This window comes from Scyliorhinus torazame, chromosome 22 (genome assembly GCF_047496885.1).
Source record: "Scyliorhinus torazame isolate Kashiwa2021f chromosome 22, sScyTor2.1, whole genome shotgun sequence".
NCBI classification, from domain to species: domain Eukaryota; kingdom Metazoa; phylum Chordata; class Chondrichthyes; order Carcharhiniformes; family Scyliorhinidae; genus Scyliorhinus; species Scyliorhinus torazame.
In genome coordinates, this window is record NC_092728.1 from 17,979,376 (window position 1) to 17,998,066 (window position 18,691).

The 18,691-nt window shown below is 57.7% G+C and overlaps 1 protein-coding gene across 1 annotated transcript in view; it reads left to right on the forward strand.

The window, feature by feature from the left end:
* The window catches only part of LOC140399443 (5'-nucleotidase domain-containing protein 2-like), a 36,669-nt gene extending 18,822 nt beyond the window's left edge, over positions 1 to 17,847 (forward strand). Inside the window, exons 4-8 of the mRNA XM_072489021.1 lie at positions 4,111 to 4,171; positions 5,509 to 5,611; positions 6,981 to 7,082; positions 11,642 to 11,723; positions 17,752 to 17,847. Coding sequence (XP_072345122.1) covers positions 4,111 to 4,171; positions 5,509 to 5,611; positions 6,981 to 7,082; positions 11,642 to 11,723; positions 17,752 to 17,847 — 444 coding nt within the window. The remainder of the gene's footprint in view (positions 1 to 4,110; positions 4,172 to 5,508; positions 5,612 to 6,980; positions 7,083 to 11,641; positions 11,724 to 17,751) is intronic.
* Positions 17,848 to 18,691: the final 844 nt, after the last annotated feature.

Genomic DNA, 18,691 nt, shown 5'->3' on the forward strand with positions numbered 1-18,691 from the left:
ATTCGGCGGGGGGCAGGAATCGCGCTGTGCCGGTTGGCGCCCCCCCCCCCCCCCCCGCGATTCCCGCCGCTAAAATGCCTGTCCCGCCGGCGTGGATTAAACCACCTACCTTACCGGCGGGACAAGGCGGCGCGGGCGGGCTCCGGGGTCCTGGGGTGGGGGTGGCGCGGGGCCATCTGGCCCTGGGGGAGGCCTGTGCCGTGGGGGCACTCTTTTCCTTCCGCCTTCGCCACGGTCTCCACGATGGCGGAGGCGGAAGAGACTCCCTCCACTGCGCATGCGCGGGAATGCCGTCAGCGGCCGCTGACGCTCCCGCGCATGCGCCGCCCGGAGATGTCATTTCCGCGCCAGCTGGCGGGGCAACAAAGGCCTTTTCCGCCAGCTGCGGACATCGCGCCAATACCGGAGAATTTCTCCCATGATGTTTATCCGAATATTATGACAGGCGTGGGGATAGTTGGACACCCCAACCCATGTGCCAGTTCGCGAGGAAACATTTCAAGATGGCGGGGGGGGGGAAGTCCAATGACGTGTGTCCAGAGGGTGGGTGGGAGAAGGTAAAATTTCCACCAATTTTTGCCCTAATTTTTATTTACCCTCGTTGTGGGCTGGGAAGGAGATAGATGGAGCTTTCCCGCTCGAGACTGCCTGGCTGTCAGTCGGCCCAGAACCACGGCCGGTCCCTTGCCAATGTAGGCCGAAGCCTCACTACCAAGGGTGCAGCTTGGCCTGCTGTTGTTCTGAGCTGTGTTGATGTGTTTTGTTGGCACAGAAATCCGCACGCACTGCACTGAAAGAACTGTGTGTTCCCTCCCTAAACTGCGAGCCAGGCTTAACCACAAAGGCTTCTCTGTTATCGCCTGACAACATCTTGGTGCCTGGGCACGCCCACACGTCCCCTTGCAAAGCCAACTGCAAACTCAACAGGCTAGCAGCCCCACCATGCATTGAAAAGCCTGTTAAGTGGATCTCTCGCCTCAGGAGTCACAACGTGGCTGTGGGTTCGAGCCCCACCGCACAGGCCCGATGCTTCCTAGCAGCCCGCCCTGCCCTCACCCCTGACCACTCCACTGCCAAGGCTGAGCAGGAGACGCACAGTTGTGGGTGGGGAGCGGGGTTAGTACTGAGGGAATCCGCACTGGTGGGGGTGGGTGGTGGGGGGGGGGTGTGGTGGCATCAGTGCTGAGGGGACGCCAAACTGTGGGAGGGTCAGTGCTGAGGGAACACTGCACTGTGCGAGCGTCACAGTTGCAGGATAACCGCACTGTCGGAGGGTCAGTGCTGAGGGAGCGCTGCACTGTCGGAGGGTCAGTGCTGAGGGAGTGATAACCGCACTGTGGGAGGTTCAGTGCTCAGGGAGCACCGCACTGTCGGAGGGTCAGTGCTGAGGGAGCGCTGCACTGTGGGAGGTTCAGTGCTGAGGGAGTGATAACCGCACTGTGGGAGGTTCAGTGCTCAGGGAGCACCGCACTGTCGGAGGGTCAGTGCTGAGGGAGCGCCACATTATTGGATGGTCAATGCTGGGGGAGCACGCTACTGTCGGAGGGTCAGTGCTGAGGGAGCGCCGCACTGTCGGAGGGTCAGTGCTAATGGAGCGCCGCACTGTCGGAGGGTCAGTGCTGAGGGAGCGCCGCACTGTCGGAGGGTCAGTGCTGAGGGAGCTCCGCACTGTCGGAGGGTCAGTACTGAGGGAGCGCCGCACTGTCGGAGGGTCAGTGCTGAGGGAGCGCCGCACTGTCGGAGGGTCAGTGCTGAGGGAGCTCCGCACTGTCGGAGGGTCAGTACTGAGGGAGCACCGCACTGTCGGAGGGTCAGTGCTGAGGGAGTGCCGCACTGTCGGAGGGTCAGTGCTGAGGGAGCTCCGCACTGTCGGAGGGTCAGTACTGAGGGAGCACCGCACTGTCGGAGGGTCAGTGCTGAGGGAGCACCGCACTGTCGGAGGGTCAGTACTGAGGGAGCGCCGCACTGTCAGAGGGTCAGTACTGAGGGAGCACCGCACTGTCGGAGGGTCAGTGCTGAGAGTGCGCCGCACTGTCGGAGGGTCAGTGCTGAGGGAGCGCCGCACTGTCGGAGAGTCAGTGCTGAGGGAGCGCCGTGCTGTAAGAGGGTCAGTGCTGAGGGAGTGCCGCACTGTCGGAGGGTTAGTGCTGAGGGAGCGCCGTGCTGTAAGAGGGTCAGTGCTGAGGGAGTGCCGCACTGTGGGAGAGTCAGTGCTGAGGGAGCGCCGCACTGTCGGAGGGTCAGTGCTGAGGGAGCGCCGCACTGTCGGAGGGTCAGTGCTGAGGGAGCGCCGCACTGTCGGGGAGTCAGTGCTGAGGGAGCGCCGCACTGTCGGAGGGTCAGTGCTGAGGGAGCGACGCACTGTCGAAGGGTCAGTGCTGAGGGAGCGACGCACTGTCGAAGGGTCAGTGCTGAGGGAGCGACGCACTGTCGGAGAGTCCGTGCTAAGGAATTCGCTGTTTCTCTGTTGAAAGGGATGTTTATTTGGTTAATGAGTGTGGAATGTGGGATGGGGCTTGGCACTTTGCCATCTTGTCAGTGGACCTGGATTTCTTCATGGGATGTGCTGGGCCCAGCATTTATTCCCCATCCCTAATCTCCGCGAGAAGATGGTTATGTGAGCCGCCATCTTGAACCCGCTTGCAGTCCCCGTGTGGTGTAGGTACACCCACAGTGCTGTTGGGGAGGGAGTTACAGGATTCTGACCCGCCGATATATTTCCAAGTTGGGATGGTGTGTGTTTGGGGGGGGGGGTGATCTTGCAGGTGGTGGGTGGTCCCCGTGGCGTCTGCTGCCCTCGTCCTTCTCGGGGGTAGAGGTGGCGGGTTTGGCGCTTGTCGAAGGAGCCTTGGCGAGTGGCTGCCGTGCATCTTGTAGCCGGTGCACACGGCTGCCGCTGTGCGTCGGTGGGTGGAGGGAGTGGGTGTTGAAGGTGGGGGTTAGCGTGTCGATCGAGCGGGGGGGGGGGGGGCTGCTTTGTCCTGGATGGTGTTGAGCTTCTCGGGTGTTGTCGGAGTGGGGTTGGACTGAATGGGCTTCCTCCTGTTCCTGTGTAACAGGCTCGAGTGGGGCTGAATGGGCCTCCTCCTGTTCCTGTGTAACAGGCTCGAGAGGGGCTGAATGGGCCTGCTCCTGTTCCTGTGTAACAGGCTCGAGAGGGGCTGAATGGGCCTCCTCCTGTTCCTGTGTAACAGGCTCGAGAGGGGCTGAATGGGCCTCCTCCTGTTCCCGTGTAACAGGCTCGAGAGGGGCTGAATGGGCCTCCTCCTGTTCCTGTGTAGAAGGCTCGCGAGGGGCTGAATGGAAATCCTCCTGTTCCTGTGTAACAGGCTCGAGACGGGCTGAATGGGCCTCCTCCTGTTCCTGTGTAACAGGCTCGAGAGGGACTGAATGGGCCTCCTCCTGTTTCTGTGTAACAGGCTCGAGAGGGGCTGAATGGGCCTCCTCCTGTTCCCGTGTAACAGGCTCGAGAGGGGCTGAATGGGCCTCCTCCTGTTCCTGTGTAGAAGGCTCGCGAGGGGCTGAATGGAAATCCTCCTGTTCCTGTGTAACAGGCTCGAGACGGGCTGAATGGGCCTCCTCCTGTTCCTGTGTAACAGGCTCGAGAGGGGCTGAATGGGGCCTCCTCCTGTTCCTGTGTAACAGGCTCGAGAGGGGCTGAATGGGCCTCCTCCTGTCCTGAGGCCAACAAGATAGCTGCCGATCTGAGGTAAAGGGGGAAGCGAACACAGCAGTGCCGCCCTCTTTGTCCAGAATGGGCTCATCCTTCTATGTTTTTCCCGAGGAAACCTGGGAGAATCCACTCTGAGGAGGGGTGGGTGAAGGTCACAGCCTGTTGTACGTTCTGTCTTTGGGCAGTGTCTGTCCTCAGTTCCAACAAATTGCTGTTCACTTTTCCTCAGCCTTTCCATTATCGCGTTCTGGTGCCTCTTCCCAGACAGTGGGGGAGGGGCTGGTGAAGGGGGAGAAGATCCCGGGGTGGGGGCTGAGGCCAGTGAGGGGGAATGGGGTGGGGTAGGGTGAGACCCCCGCCCCCTCCTCGCCGCTCGATTGGGGTCTGCCCCCCCCGCCTCGGGACACGATCTCACGCACATTCTCTTGAATCCGCAGGACGCCATCGCGCAGGTTCACATCAAGGGCTTCATGTACAAGTGGATCATGGAAGATCTGGGTAAGTGAGCAGCCTCATTCACCCAGGACAGGTACAGCACGGGGTTAGATACAGAGTAAAGCTCCCTCTACACTGTCCCCATCAAACACTCCCAGGACAGGTACAGCACGGGGTTAGATACAGAGTAAAGCTCTCTCTACACTGTCCCCATCAAACACGCCCAGGACAGGTACAGCACGGGGTGAGATACAGAGTAAAGCTCCCTCTACCCTGTCCCCATCAAACACTCCCAGGCCAGGTACAGCACGGGGTTAGATACAGAGTAAAGCTCCCTCTATACTGGCCCAATGAAACACTCCCAGGGCAGGTACAGCACAGGGTTAGATATAGAGTAAATCTCCCTCTACACTGTCCCCATCGAACACTCCCAGGACAGGTACAGCACAGGGTTAGATACAGAGTAAAGCTCCCTCTATACTGGCCCAATGAAACACTCCCAGGGCAGGTACAGCACAGGGTTAGATATAGAGTAAAGCTCCCTCTACACTGTCCCCATCGAACACTCCCAGGACAGGTACAGCACGGGGTTAGATATAGAGTAAAGCTCCCTCTACACTGACCCCATCAAACACTCCCAGGACAGGTACAGCACGGGGTGAGATACAGAGTAAAGCTCTCTCTACACTGTCCCCATCATACACTCCCAGGACAGGTACAGCACGGGGTTAGATACAGAGTAAAGCTCCCTCTACACTGTCCCCATCAAACACTCCCAGGACAGGTACAGCACGGGGTTAGATACAGAGTAAAGCTCCCTCTGCACTGTCCCCAACAAACACTCCCAGGACAGGTACAGCACGGGGTTAGATACAGAGTAAAGCTCCCTCTGCACTGTCCCCAACAAACACTCCCAGGACAGGTACAGCACGGGGTTAGATACAGAGTAAAGCTCCCTCTACACTGTCCCCATCAAACACTCCCAGGACAGGTACAGCACGGGGTTAGATACAGAGTAAAGCTCCCTCTACACTGTCCCCATCAAACACTCCCAGGACAGGTACAGCACGGGGTTAGATACAGAGTAAAGCTCCCTCTGCACTGTCCCCAACAAACACTCCCAGGACAGGTACAGCACGGGGTTAGATACAGAGTAAAGCTCCCTCTGCACTGTCCCCAACAAACACTCCCAGGACAGGTACAACACGGGGTTAGATACAGAGTAAAGCTCCCTCTACACTGTCGCCATCAAACACTCCCAGGACAGGTACAGCACGGGGTTAGATACAGAGTAAAGCTCCCTCTACACTGTCCCCATCAAACACTCCCAGGACAGGTACAGCACGGGGTTAGATACAGAGTAAAGCTCCCTCAACATCTTTTTTGTTTTTATTTTGCAGAGAAATACATTCTTCGTGGAGAGGAGACCTTTGCTGTTCTTCAACACTTGGTTCACCAAGGAAAGAAACTTTTTCTGATCACCAACAGTCCCTTCAGCTTCGTGTGAGTTTTCTTCACTCGCTGTAGCCTGATTTCGACGGATTGACTCTCCGTTACCCCACTCCAGAAACCTGATCACCATAATACTGTCAGAAAACTCCCACTCTTTTCAGTGCGGAGGGAGTGCAGCATGTGGGAGGGTCAGTACTGAGGGAGCGCCGCACTGTCGGAGGGTCAGTGCTGAGGGAGTGCAGCATGTGGGAGGGTCAGTACTGAGGGAGCGCCGCACTGTCGGAGGGTCAGTGCTGAGGGGGCGCCGCACTGTCGGAGGGTCAGTGCTGAGGGAGCGCCGCACTGTCGGAGGGTCAGTGCTGAGGTAGCGCTGCACTGTGGGAGGGTCAGTGCTGAGGGAGCGCCGCACTGTGGGAGGGTCAGTGCTGAGGGAGCGCCGCACTGTCGGAGGGTCAGTGCTGAGGTAGCGCCGCACTGTTGGGGGGTCAGTGCTGAGGGAGCGCTGCACTGTGGGAGGGTCAGTGCTGAGGGAGCGCCACACTGTGGGAGGGTCAGTGCTGAGGTAGCGCCGCACTGTCGGAGGGTCAGTGCTGAGGGAGCGCCGCACTGTCGGAGGGTCAGTGCTGAGGGAGCGCCGCACTGTCGGAGGGTCAGTGCTGAGGGAGCGCCGCACTGTCGGAGGGTCAGTGCTGAGGGAGCGCCGCACTGTCGGAGGGTCAGTGCTGAGGGAGCTCCACACTGTCGGGGGGGTGTTCAATGCTGAGGCTGCGCCGCACTGTCAGAAGGTCTGTGCTGAGGCAGCGCCGCACAGTTGGACAGTCACTGTTGAGGGAGCGCCGCACTGTCGGAGGGCCAGTGCTGAGGCAGCGGCGTCCTGTCGGAGGGTCAGTGCTGAGGGAGCGCCTCACTGTCGGAGGGCCAGTGTTGAGGCAGCGGCACATTGCGAGAGAGCCAGTACTGAGGGCAGGGGAGGTTTTGGAACCGCCGTCTTTCGGGATGAGATGTTATCCCAAGGTCCCACTGGCGCCTACACTGCTGTGAGCATGATGATATTCTACGATCTCGATTGGACAAAGGTCAAGAGATGTGAGGGCCGTGTTGTATCCTGCTCAATTAGCCATTCGAACAGGCGAAGATTGTGGAATCTTCCTGCGCTGAAATCACCGTCAATTCTGTCTGGCATTTGTATTTGAATATATTTTTGAGTGTAGAGATGTTTTTGAGGATTTCCATTATTTATTTTCCATGCTGTGCAGGGCTTCCTGAAGTGGTCCCAATGTGAGTTATTGAAGCCTTTCTGAGTAGGCCGCCTTTCTTTCGTTTCTCGCTCTTTGTCCTCCATTATCCCCCCCATGCTTTCAAATCTGTTTATTTTTGGTTTCTTCACCCCCCCACCCCCCACCTCCCCCCCACCCTGCAGAGACAAGGGTATGTCGTACATGGTGGGCCAGCATTGGAGGGACCTGTTCGACGTGGTGATTGTCCAGGCCGATAAGCCTCACTTCTTCAACGATTCCATCAAGTGAGTAACGGCTGACCTGCGACATGTTGTCTTGCTTGTTGCTTGCCGGGGAGTTGGCCCGCGGCCGGGGGGGGGGGTCGGGGGGGTCGGTTGTGCGGCCTCTGCTTTTGGGCGGGGACAGTTCCTCAATTTGTCCTGACGAGACCAAGGTGGGTCGGAATGTAGATTCGGAAGAGCCCACGTAAGGAGGTTGCAAAGGGACGTAACGTAGGTTGCGTGAGCGGGCAAAGGCCTGGCCAGTGGAGCGTCACGAGGGGCAAATGCCAAGTTGTCCTTAACTGGCGGGAAGCATCAAAGAAGGAAGCTTGTTATCTAAATGGTGAGAGATCGCCGAGCTCGGAGTTGCAGAGGGATCTGAGTGTCTGAGAGGATGAACCACAAAAGGCTGGTATACAGGTACAGAGGGTAATTAGGAAGCTAACGGCCGGGATACAGGTTCAGAGGGTAATTAGGAAGCTAACGGCCGGGATACAGGTTCAGAGGGTAATTAGGGAAGCTATCAGAAGTTATTGTTCATTGTGAGGGAATTGTATACAAAGTTGGGGAGTTTGTGCGTCAGTTGGACGGGGCAGTGGTGAGCCCACATCTGGAGTATTGTGGACGGCGTCCGTCTCCTTATTTGGGGACGGATGGAAATGTGTTGGAAACAGTTCGGAGAAGGTTTGCCAGACTCACACCAGGAACGGGCGGGTGGTCCGATGAGGAAAGGTGGGGCAGGCCCGGGCGTGCATCCCGCTGGGAGCTTAGACGATTCAGAGGCGACTCGATCGGAACCTTTAAGATCCTGAGGTGGGGTCTCGACAGGGTGGATGTGGAGAGGATGTTTCCTCTTGTGGAAGAATCTAGAACTGGGGGTGAGGGGAGGGGGGGGGGGGGGGTGGGGGGACTGTGTAAAAATAAGAGGGTCGCCCATTTCGGACGGAGAGGCGGAGAAACATTCTCTCTCACAGGGACGGGAGTCTCCGGAACTTTCGTCCTCCGGAGGCGGGGGAAGCAGAATCTGGGAATGTTTTTAAGGAAGAGGTGGATAGATTCTCGATTCACGAGGTGGGGGGGGAGGGTGAAAGGTCATCGGGAGGGGGAAGGCGGGAATGTGAGGGTGAAGTGACAGTCCGGTCACTTCCCCCCCCCCCCCCCCCCTCCACAGGCCACCCCCCCAAGCCTTTGCGACGAGCACCCGCCGGCGGGACGAGGCCGTTTACGCTCGGCCCAGCCGGGGAGGAGAAGCACCGTTTGCGGAGATTCTCCGCCCGCCGCGATTCGGGGGGGGGGGGGAGAATCACGTGCGGGGGTCGGGGCGGCATGGTGCGATCCGCGCGGCACCCCAGCGATTCTCCCACCCGGTGGGGGGGGGGGGGGAATACTGCCCCAGATCTTTGTGTGAGGAGACTGGACAATTAATCCAAAACAATTTTGAGGGAAGGGTACTTCACCCCAGGAGAGATGTCTCAAACTATCTTTTACGTTAAAACAAACCTTACACCGAATTAGCCACAATAACATCAAATAAATAGCTTTACAATTAACAGATAAACCGTTCTTAAGTCAAAGGAAAGCTTTAAGAGACTATCTGCACTTGCCACTATACATGTTCCAACTTAATACAGTCCAAAATCACCTCATAAATAAAGTTAGCAGTCGGGATTCCTTGCTCTTCTCTGTGCGGACGTTTGGAGAGAGAGACCCTTCTGGGAATAGCCTGAAAATCCTTCTGTCTTGTGTCATGTGAGAGTACCTTTAAGAAATGGGTGTTTAAAAATGGGTGTGTATATAAATATCTGTAGTGAGAGTACCTTTAAGAAATGGGTTGTTTATAAATGGGTGTGTATATAAATATCTGTAGTGAGAGTACTTTTAAGAAATGGGTGTTTATTACTGCAGTGATGTCAGAGAGTGGGTGGGGCTGGACTGTCTGTCAGCTTTTTACTTTTGTTTTAGGCTGTTTGCTGCAGGGTGTGTTTCAGTTTCGTTTTCAGAGCTGGATAGCTGCAGTCACAGCCAGAAGGTGTATGAATCTCTCTCTCTGTAATCTAAAAACTGTAAATCGATCCTGGTGATTTAAAACTAATAACAGTAGTGACTTTAACCTGATGTGCTTCTGGTAAAAGGTGTTCTAAGTCGTATGGATGTTAAAAGGAAAGCTTTTAACTTAGTGTTGTACTCTTTGGGGGTTGTATTTGAATTAATGGTTGCTAAGATGTTCACTGTATGTTTTAAAAAGGTTAATTTGAGTTCATAGAATAAACATTGTTTTGCTTTAAAAAATAGTTTTCCATTTCTGCTGTCCCACACCTGTAGAGTGGGCCGTGTGCTCCCCATACCACAATCTAGTAAAAGTTGTGGGTCAGGTGAACTCCATGATACACTTTGGGGCTCTCTGAACCCTGGCCCATAACACTTGTCAGACCCCAATCCTCTCAATATCCTTCCTTCTTGTCAGATCCAAATTCTGCTGCCAAAAACTACAGAGAGACCTGGCTCCTCCCATTAATTACATCATCTGCATCCCACTAAAATGCCCCATGACCTGCTTACCTGGCACAAAATACCTCTCCCTCATGAATTACCTGCACCCCAGGGAATCGCCAAAAAACATAAACAATATTCCATTAGCCATCCCTCTATAAACAAGGAAATGGTTAAACTCAATGATAGTCGCCTTTACGACTCCTTGAACACAGTTTTAGCAGACATACTGCCTGGTTGTGTTTGAACCCAGGATTTTTAGTAACATTACCACAATGGAACATAAAGTATAATGTATAACAATTTCACACGTTAGTGTCTCGAAGTCTGTCCACATCTACCCCGATTCGATAGGATCTGCTCTCGTTCTTCAAAACCCCAGGTAACAAAGGTGTCACGTGAGAGTACCTTTAAGAAATGGGTGTTTATCAAATAGCTGTAGTGGATGTACCTTTAAGGAATAGGTGTTTGTCAAATGGCTGTAGTGGGTGTACCTTTAAGAAATGGGTGTCTATCAAATAGCTGCAGTGATGTCAGAGTGTGGGTGGAGCTGGGCTGGCTGTCTGTCTGCTGTTACTTTTGTTTTTGAGCTGGCAGCTACAGTGTGGTGTTTAGTTTAGTTTTTGCAGATTGGGAGCTGCATCCAGCCAAACAAGGTGCGATTCTGGTCTCGTATGAAAACAATGTCTTCAAATCACTTCCTAATTTAAAAGTGATAACATGGAACATACAGCGCAGAAGGAGGCCATTCTGCCCATCGAGTCTGCACCGACCCACTTAAGCCCTCACTTCCACCCTATCCCCGGAACCCAATAACCCCTCCTAACCTTTTTGGACACTTAAGGGCAATTTAGCGTGGCCAATCCACCTAAGTTGCACGTCTTTGGACTGTGGGAGGAAACCGGAGCACCCGGAGGAAACCCACGCACACACGGGGAGAACGTGCAGGCTCCGCACAGACAGTGACCCAAGCCGGGAATCGAACCTGGGACCCTGGCGCTGTGAAGCCACAGTGCTAGCCACGTGTGCTGCCCAATAACTGCTCTCAGTAGAGAATTTAAACCTGCTGTCTTTGTTAAAGAGGGTATTTGTTTTATGGATGTTGCTAAGAAAGATTAAGGTTACTTATAGAGTACTGTATTCTTTGGGGAAGTATCTGAGTTGATAGTTGCTAAGATGGGGTGCAGTATTACGCTGCTGCAGGGGCGCAGTATTACGCTGCTACAGGGGTGCAGTATTACGCTGCTGCAGGGGTGCAGTATTGCGCTGGTCAGGTCCGCAATATTCTCTGACCCTTGAGGCACATACCGAGGTCAATTGCTGGTATATGAGCCAAACTGCACCTCAGCGCACTCATTCTGTTTTTTGCTCCCCCTCTCCCTCCCCCTCCCCCTCCCTCTCCCTGCCCCTCCCCCTCCCTCTCCCTGCCCCTCTCCCTCTCTCTCTCCCTCCCTCCTCCCCCTTCCTCCCTCCCTCCTCCCCCTTCCTCCCTCCCCTCCTTCTCCCTGCCCCTTCCCCTCCCTCCCTCTCCTCCCTCTCCCTCCCTCTCCTCCCTCCCTCTCCCTCCCTCTCCCTGCCCCTCCCTCTCCCTCCCCCCTCTCCCTCCCCCTCCCTCTCCCTGCCCCTCCCCCTCCCTCTCCCTCCCTCCCTCTCCCTCCCTCCCTCTCCCTCCCTCCCTCTCCCTCCCTCTCCCTCCCCCTCCCTCTCCCTCCCCCTCCCTCCCCCTCCCCCTCCTCCCCCTCCCTCTCCTCCCTCTCCCTGCCCCTCCCCCTCCCTCTCCCTGCCCCTCCCTCTCCCTGGCCCTCCCCCTCTCTCTCCCTGCCCCTCCCCCTCCCCTCCCCTCCCTCTCCCTCCCCCTCCCTCTCCCTCCCTCCCTCTCCCTCCCCCTCCCTCTCCCTCCCTCCCTCTCCCTCTCCCTCCCTCCCTCTCCCTCCTTCTCTCCCTCTCCCTCCTTCTCTCCCTCTCCCTTCCCTCTCTCTCCCCTCTCCCTCCCCCTCCCTTCCTGTCTCTCCCCCTCTCCGATCCCCCCCTCTGCTCTTTCACGCCTCGCTCCCTATCTGTCTACCCCCCCCCCCCCCCACCCTTCACCTCAGGCCATTCCGACGACTGGATGAGAATGGCGACCTCCAGTGGCACAAAATCACCAAGCTGCAGAAGGGCAGAGTGTACAAGCAGGTGAGCCAGCAGGCACTTCGGCCGGGGGAGGCGGCGCTCCAGGTCAATTTCCTTGGAACCTGGTGCTCCAAGGTCCCGATTGGTCGCTGAGGATGGACTGAATAGACCAATAGCTGGAGTGTGAAGATGGGGAGAGGGATGGTCTGTGATTTTCCCCTTGACAACCGGGACCCTGGACCCATCGAACGCTGGCACGAAGCCTTGCTGAGGGGTGGGGGGGGGGGGGGGGGGTTCCTGGGACAGAGGGAGGGGGCGGTTAGCGGACATTATTAATATGTTGGAGGTGAACTTCTTGATTGGCCCGCGAGGGGGAGACCCTCGACGGCACTCAAACCCTCACGAGGCAACGTCGAGAAGGCAGATGCTGCCTCACGGACTTCCTCGCTCCTCTTACAACGATGATCGCGGCTTTGACCCCCCCCCGCTCCCCTTCCACACACTTGAGCCCCACAATTCAGGCCCAACGCACTCTTCCCCCAACCACCACCCCTCGCTAGGGTCAGTGCTGAGGAGCGCCGCTCTGTCGGAGGGTCAGTGCTGAGGGAGTGCCGCACTGTCGGAGGGTCAGTGCTGAGGGAGCGCCACACTGTTGGAGGGTCAGTGCTGAGGGAGTGCCGCACTGTCGGAGGGTCAGTGCTGAGGGGAGCGCCGCACTGTCGGAGGGTCAGTGCTGAGGGAGCGCCGCACTGTCGGAGGGTCAGTGCTGAGGGAGTGCCACACTGTCGGAGGGTCAGTGCTGAGGGAGAGCCCGCACTGTCGGAGGGTCAGTGCTGAGGGAGAGCCGCACTGTGGGAGGATCAGTGCTGAGGGAGCGCTGCACTGTCGGAGGATCAGCAGGGTCTCTCTCTCTCTCCCCCACCCCCTCTCGTTCTCCTTTCCCCCTCTCGTTCTCCTTTCCCCCTCTCGCTCTCTCCTTTCCCCCTCTCGCTCTCTCCTTTCCCCCTCTCGCTCTCTCCTTTCCCCCTCTCGCTCTCTCTCCTTTCCCCCTCTCGCTCTCTCCTTCCCCCTCTCGCTCTCTCCTTTCCCCCTCTCGCTCTCTCCTTTCCCCCTCTCGCTCTCTCCTTTCCCCCTCTCGCTCTCTCCTTTCCCCCTCTCGCTCTCTCCTTTCCCCCTCTCGCTCTCTCCTTTCCCCCCTCTCGCTCTCTCCTTCCCCCTCCTCGCTCTCTCCTTCCCCCTCTTCGCTCTCTCCTTCCCCCACTCGCTCTCTTCCTTCCCCCTCTCGCTCCCCCCTCTTTCTCTCCTTCCCCCTCTCGCCCCCCCCTCTTTCTTTCTCTCCTTCCGCCTCTCGCCCTCCTTCCCCCTCTCGCTCTCCTTTATCGCTCTCCATTCCCCCTCTCGCTCTCTCCATTCCCCCTCTTGCTCTCTCCATTCCCCCCTCGCTCTCTCCATTCCCCCTCTCGCTCTCTCCATTCCCCCCTCGCTCTCTCCATTCCCCCTCTCGCTCTCTCCATTCCCCCCTCGCTCTCTCCATTCCCCCTCGCTCTCTCCATTCCCCTCTCGCTCTCTCATTCCCCTGCTCTCTCATTCCCCTCTCGCTCTCTCCATTCCCCTCTCGCTCTCTCTTTCCCCTCTCGCTCTTCCTTTCCCCCTCTCGCTCTCCTTTCCCCCTCTCGCTCTCCTTTCCCCCTCTCGCTCTCCTTTCCCCCTCTCGCTCTCCTTTCCCCCTCTCGCTCTCCTTTCCCCCTCTCGCTCTCCTTTCCCCCTCGCACTCCTTCCCCCTCTCGCTCTCTCCTTCCCCCTCTCGCTCTCTCCTGCCCTTCTCTCTCTCCTTTCCTTCTATCGCTCTCCTTCCCCCCTTTGCTCTCCTTCCCCCTCTCGCTCTCCTTCCCCCCCTCTCGCTCTCCTTCCCCCCCTCTCGCTCTCCTTCCCCCCTCTCGCTCTCCTTCCCCCTCTCGCGTCTCCTTCCCCCTCTCGACTCTCCTTCCCCCCTCTCGCTCTCCTTCCCCCCTCTCGCTCTCCTTCCCCCTCTCGCTCTCCTTCCCCCCTCTCGCTCTCCTTCCCCCCCTCTCGCTCTCCTTCCCCCCTCTCGCTCTCCTTCCCCCCTCTCGCTCTCCTTCCCCCTCTCGCTCTCCTTCCCCCCTCTCGCTCTCCTTCCCCCCTCTCGTTCTCCTTCCCCCCCTCTCGCTCTCCTTCCCCCCTCTCGCTCTCCTTCCCCTCTCGCTCTCCTTCCCCTCTCTCGCTCTCCTTCCCCTCTCTCGCTCTCCTCCCCCCCTCTCGCTCTCCTTCCCGCCCCCTCTCGCTCTCCTTCACCCTCTCGCTCTCTCCTTCCCCCTCTCGCTCTCTCCTTCCCCCTCTCGCTCTCTCCTTCCCCCTCTCGCTCTCTCCTTCCCCCTCTCGCTCTCTCCTTCCCCCTCTCGCTCTCTCCTTCCCCCTCTCGCTCTCTCCTTCCCCCTCTCGCTCTCTCCTTCCCCCCTCTCGCTCTCTCCTTCCCCCCCTCTCGCTCTCCTTCCCCCCCCTCTCGCTCTCCTTCCCCCCTCTCGCTCTCTCCTTCCCCTCTCTCGCTCTCTCCTTCCCCTCTCTCGCTCTCCTTCCCCTCTCATCGCTCTCCTTCCCCCTCTCGCTCTCCTTCCCCTCTCTCGCTCTCCTTCCCCTCTCTCGCTCTCCTTCCCCTCTCTCGCTCTCTCCCTTCCCCTCTCGCTCTCTCCTTCACCCTCTCGCTCTCCCTTCCCCCTCTCGCTCTCTCCTTCCCCCTCTCGCTCTCTCCTTCCCCCTCTCGCTCTCTCCTTCCCCCTCTCGCTCTCTCCTTCCCCTCTCGCTCTCTCCTTCCCCCTCTCCTCTCTCCTTCCCCCTCTCGCTCTCTCCTTCCCCTCTCGCTCTCTCCTTCCCCCTCTCGCTCTCTCCTTCCCCCTCTCGCTCTCTCCTTCCCCCTCTTGCTCTCTCCTTCCCCCTCTCGCTCTCTCCTTCCCCCTCTCGCTCTCTCCTTCCCCCTCTCGCTCTCTCTCCTTCCCCCTCTCGCTCTCTCCTTCCCCCTCTCGCTCTCTCCTTCCCCCTCTCGCTCTCTCCTTCGCCCTCTCGCTCTCTCCTTCCCCCTCTCGCTCTCTCCTTCGCCCTCTCGCTCTCTCCTTCCCCCTCTCGCTCTCTCCTTCCCCCTCTCGCTCTCTCCTTCCCCCTCTCGCTCTCTCCTTCCCCCTCTCGCTCTCTCCTTCCCCCTCTCGCTCTCTCCTTCCCCCTCTCGCTCTCTCCTTCCCCCTCTCGCTCTCTCCTTCCCCCTCTCGCTCTCTCCTTCCCCCTCTCGCTCTCTCCTTCCCCCTCTCGCTCTCTCCTTCCCCTCTCGCTCTCTCTCCCTTCCCCCTCTCGCTCTCTCCATTCCCCCTCTCGCTCTCTCCCTTCCCCCTCTCGCTCTCTCCTTCACCCTCTCGCTCTCTCCTTCCCCCTCTCGCTCTCTCCCTTCCCCCTCTCGCTCTCTCCCTTCCCCTCTCGCTCTCTCCATTCCCCCTCTCGCTCTCTCCATTCCCCCTCTCGCTCTCTCCATTCCCCCTCTCGTTCTCCTTTCCCCCTCTCGCTCTCCCTTCCCCCTCTCGCTCTCTCCCTTCCCCCTCTCGCTCTCTCCATTCCCCCTCTCGCTCTCTCCATTCCCCCTCTCGCTCTCTCCATTCCCCCTCTCGTTCTCCTTTCCCCCTCTCGCTCTCTCCATTCCCCCTCTCGCTCTCTCCTTTCCCCCTCTCTCTCTCTCCTTTCCCCCTCTCGCTCTCTCCATTCCCCCTCTCGCTCTCTCCATTCCCCTCTCGCTCTCTCCATTCCCCCTCTCGCTCTCTCCATTCCCCTCTCGCTCTCTCCTATCCCCCTCTCGCTCTCTCCTTTCCCCCTCTCGCTCTCTCCTTTCCCCCTCTCGCTCTCTCCATTCCCCCTCTCGCTCTCTCCATTCCCCCTCTCGCTCTCTCCATTCCCCCTCTCGCTCTCTCCATTCCCCTCTCGCTCTCTCCATTCCCCCTCTCGCTCTCTCCTTTCCCCCTCTCGCTCTCTCCATTCCCCTCTCGCTCTCTCCATTCCCCCTCTCGCTCTCTCCATTCCCCCTCTCGCTCTCTCCATTCCCCCTCTCGCTCTCTCCATATCCCCCTCTCGCTCTCTCCATTCCCCCTCTCGCTCTCTCCATTCCCCCTCTCGCTCTCTCCATTCCCCCTCTCGCTCTCTCCATTCCCCCTCTCGCTCTCTCCTTTCCCCCTCTCGCTCTCTCCTTTCCCCCTCTCGCTCTCTTCCTTTCCCCTCTCGCTCTCTCCTTTCCCCCTCTCGCTCTCTCCATTCCCCCTCTCGCTCTCTCCATTCCCCCTCTCGCTCTCTCCATTCCCCCTCTCGCTCTCTCCTTTCCCCCTCTCGCTCTCTCCTTTCCCCCTCTCGCTCTCTCCATTCCCCCTCTCGCTCTCTCCATTCCCCCTCTCGCTCTCTCCATTCCCCCTCTCGCTCTCTCATTCCCCTCTCGCTCTCTCCATTCCCCCTCTCGCTCTCTCCTTTCCCCCTCTCGCTCTCTCCTTTCCCCCTCTCGCTCTCTCCTTTCCCCCTCTCGCTCTCTCCATTCCCCCTCTCGCTCTCTCCATTCCCCCTCTCGCTCTCTCCATTCCCCCTCTCGCTCTCTCCTTTCCCCCTCTCGCTCTCCTTTACCCCTCTCGCTCTCCTTTCCCCCTCTCGCTCTCTTTCTCTCCTTCCCCCCTCTTTCTTTCTCTCGCTCCTTTCCCCTGTCTCTATCTTCCCCCCTCCCATCTTTCTCCCTCTCTATGCCACTCTCTCTTTCCCACACGAGCTAGGGGTGGGTGGGTGTCGGCCGTGTGTCTGACTGTAATTGGCCTGTGATTCTGACCAACCATTCACCTCTTTTTTTCTCTCTCTGTCTCTCTTCTCTCTCTCTCTCTCTGTCTCTCTCTCTGTCTCTCTCTCTCTGTCTCTCTCTCTCTGTCTCTCTCTGTCTCTCTCTCTCTGTCTCTCTCTCTGTCTCTCTCTCTGTCTCTCTCTCTCTGTCTCTCTCTCTGTCTCTCTCTCTCTGTCTCTCTCTCTGTCTCTCTCTCTGTCTCTCTCTCTGTCTCTCTCTCTGTCTCTCTCTCTCTGTCTCTCTCTCTGTCTCTCTCTGTCTCTGTCTCTGTCTCTCTGTCTCTGTCTCACTCTCTCTCTCTGTCTTTCTCTCTCTCTCTGTCTCTCTCTCTCTCTGTCTTTCTCTCTCTCTCTGTCTCTCTCTCTCTATCTCTCTCTCTCTGTCTCTCTCTCTCTATCTCTCTCTCTCTGTCTCTGTCTCTCTCTCTGTCTCTCTCTGTCTCTCTCTGTCTCTCTCTGTCTCTCTCTCTCTGTCTCTCTCTGTCTCTCTCTGTCTCTCTCTGTCTCTCTCCGTCTCTCTCATGTCACTCACTCTCTCACACACTCTCACACACTCTCACACACTCTCACACACTCTCACACACTCTCACACACTCTCTCTCTCTCTCTCTCTCTCTCTCTCTGTCTTTCTCTCTCTCTCTGTCTCTCTCTCTCTATCTCTCTCTCTCTGTCTCTCTCTCTCTATCTCTCTCTCTCTGTCTCTGTCTCACTCTCTCTCTCTGTCTTTCTCTCTCTCTCTGTCTCTCTCTCTCTCTGTCTTTCTCTCTCTCTCTGTCTCTATCTCTCTCTCTCTCTCTCTCTGTCTCTCTCTCTCTATCTCTCTCTCTCTGTCTCTGTCTCTCTCTGTCTCTCTCTGTCTCTCTCTGTCTCTCTCTGTCTCTCTCTGTCTCTCTCTCTCTGTCTCTCTCTGTCTCTCTCCGTCTCTCTCATGTCACTCACTCTCTCACTCTCTCACACACTCTCACACACTCTCACACACTCTCTCTCTCTCTCTCTCTCTCTCTCTCTCTGTCTTTCTCTCTCTCTCTGTCTCTCTCTCTCTATCTCTCTCTCTCTGTCTCTCTCTCTCTATCTCTCTCTCTCTCTGTCTCTCTCTGTCTCTCTCTGTCTCTCTCTGTCTCTCTCCGTCTCTCTCATGTCACTCACTCTCTCACTCTCTCACACACTCTCACACACTCTCACACTCTCACACACTCTCACACACTCTCTCTCTCTCTCTCCCTCACAGGGCAATCTGGTTGACTTCCTGCGGCTGACCGGTTGGCGAGGGTCTAAAGTCCTCTATTTTGGAGACCACCTGTACAGTGATCTTGCGGTAAGGTAACCCCTCCTCCTCCCCTCTCCCTCTCACACCCCAACGCCCCCCTCAACCCCCGGACTCCCCCCCCTCACCCCCCGGTCCTCACCCCCCCCCGGTCCCCCCACTCACCCCCACTCACCCCCCCCCCCCCGTTCCCCCCCTCACCCCCTGGTCCCCCTCCCCTCTCTCCCCATTGCCCCCCCCTCCCCATTGCCCCCCTCTCCCCCATTGCGACCGCACCGGCTTCTCTTGGATGCTGGTCGGTGTCGGTGAATGGGGGCAGCAGGGTGGCGCAGTGGGTTAGCACTGCAGCCTCACGGCGCCAAGCTCCCAGGTTCGATCCCGGCTCTGGGCCACTGTCCATGTGGAGTTTGCACATTCTCCCCGTGTCTGCGTGGGTTTCGCCCCCACAACCCAAAGATGTGCAGGGTAGGTGGATTGGCCACGCTAAATTGCCCCTTATTTGGAAAAGATCGTTTGCGGGCGTCTGCTTCACAAGTAACCTGATCTCTGGTTGAGGGTGACATTCTCTTCCCATTGAGAGGTTCCTCCGAGGGGTCAGCACCCACAGATCATCCTCCGTGTGTCTCACGAGAAGTGTTACTCCACCCTGGGCTAGTCCGCGGTCAATTCCTGACCCATAGGCCCCGGAGCCCCGACACAAGTGAATTAACCCCCGCCCGATTGACACGCTAAGCTGTGTGCACCGTCTCCAAGATGCAGTGCAGCCACTCGCCAAGGCTCCTTCGACAGCTACTCACACTCACACTCTCTCTTGGAAATATATCGGCCGCTCCTTCACTGTCGCCGGTGTTATGGCCAAGGGTTTTCTGAACCCCAAAATGTATCATGGAGTTTAACCACCTCT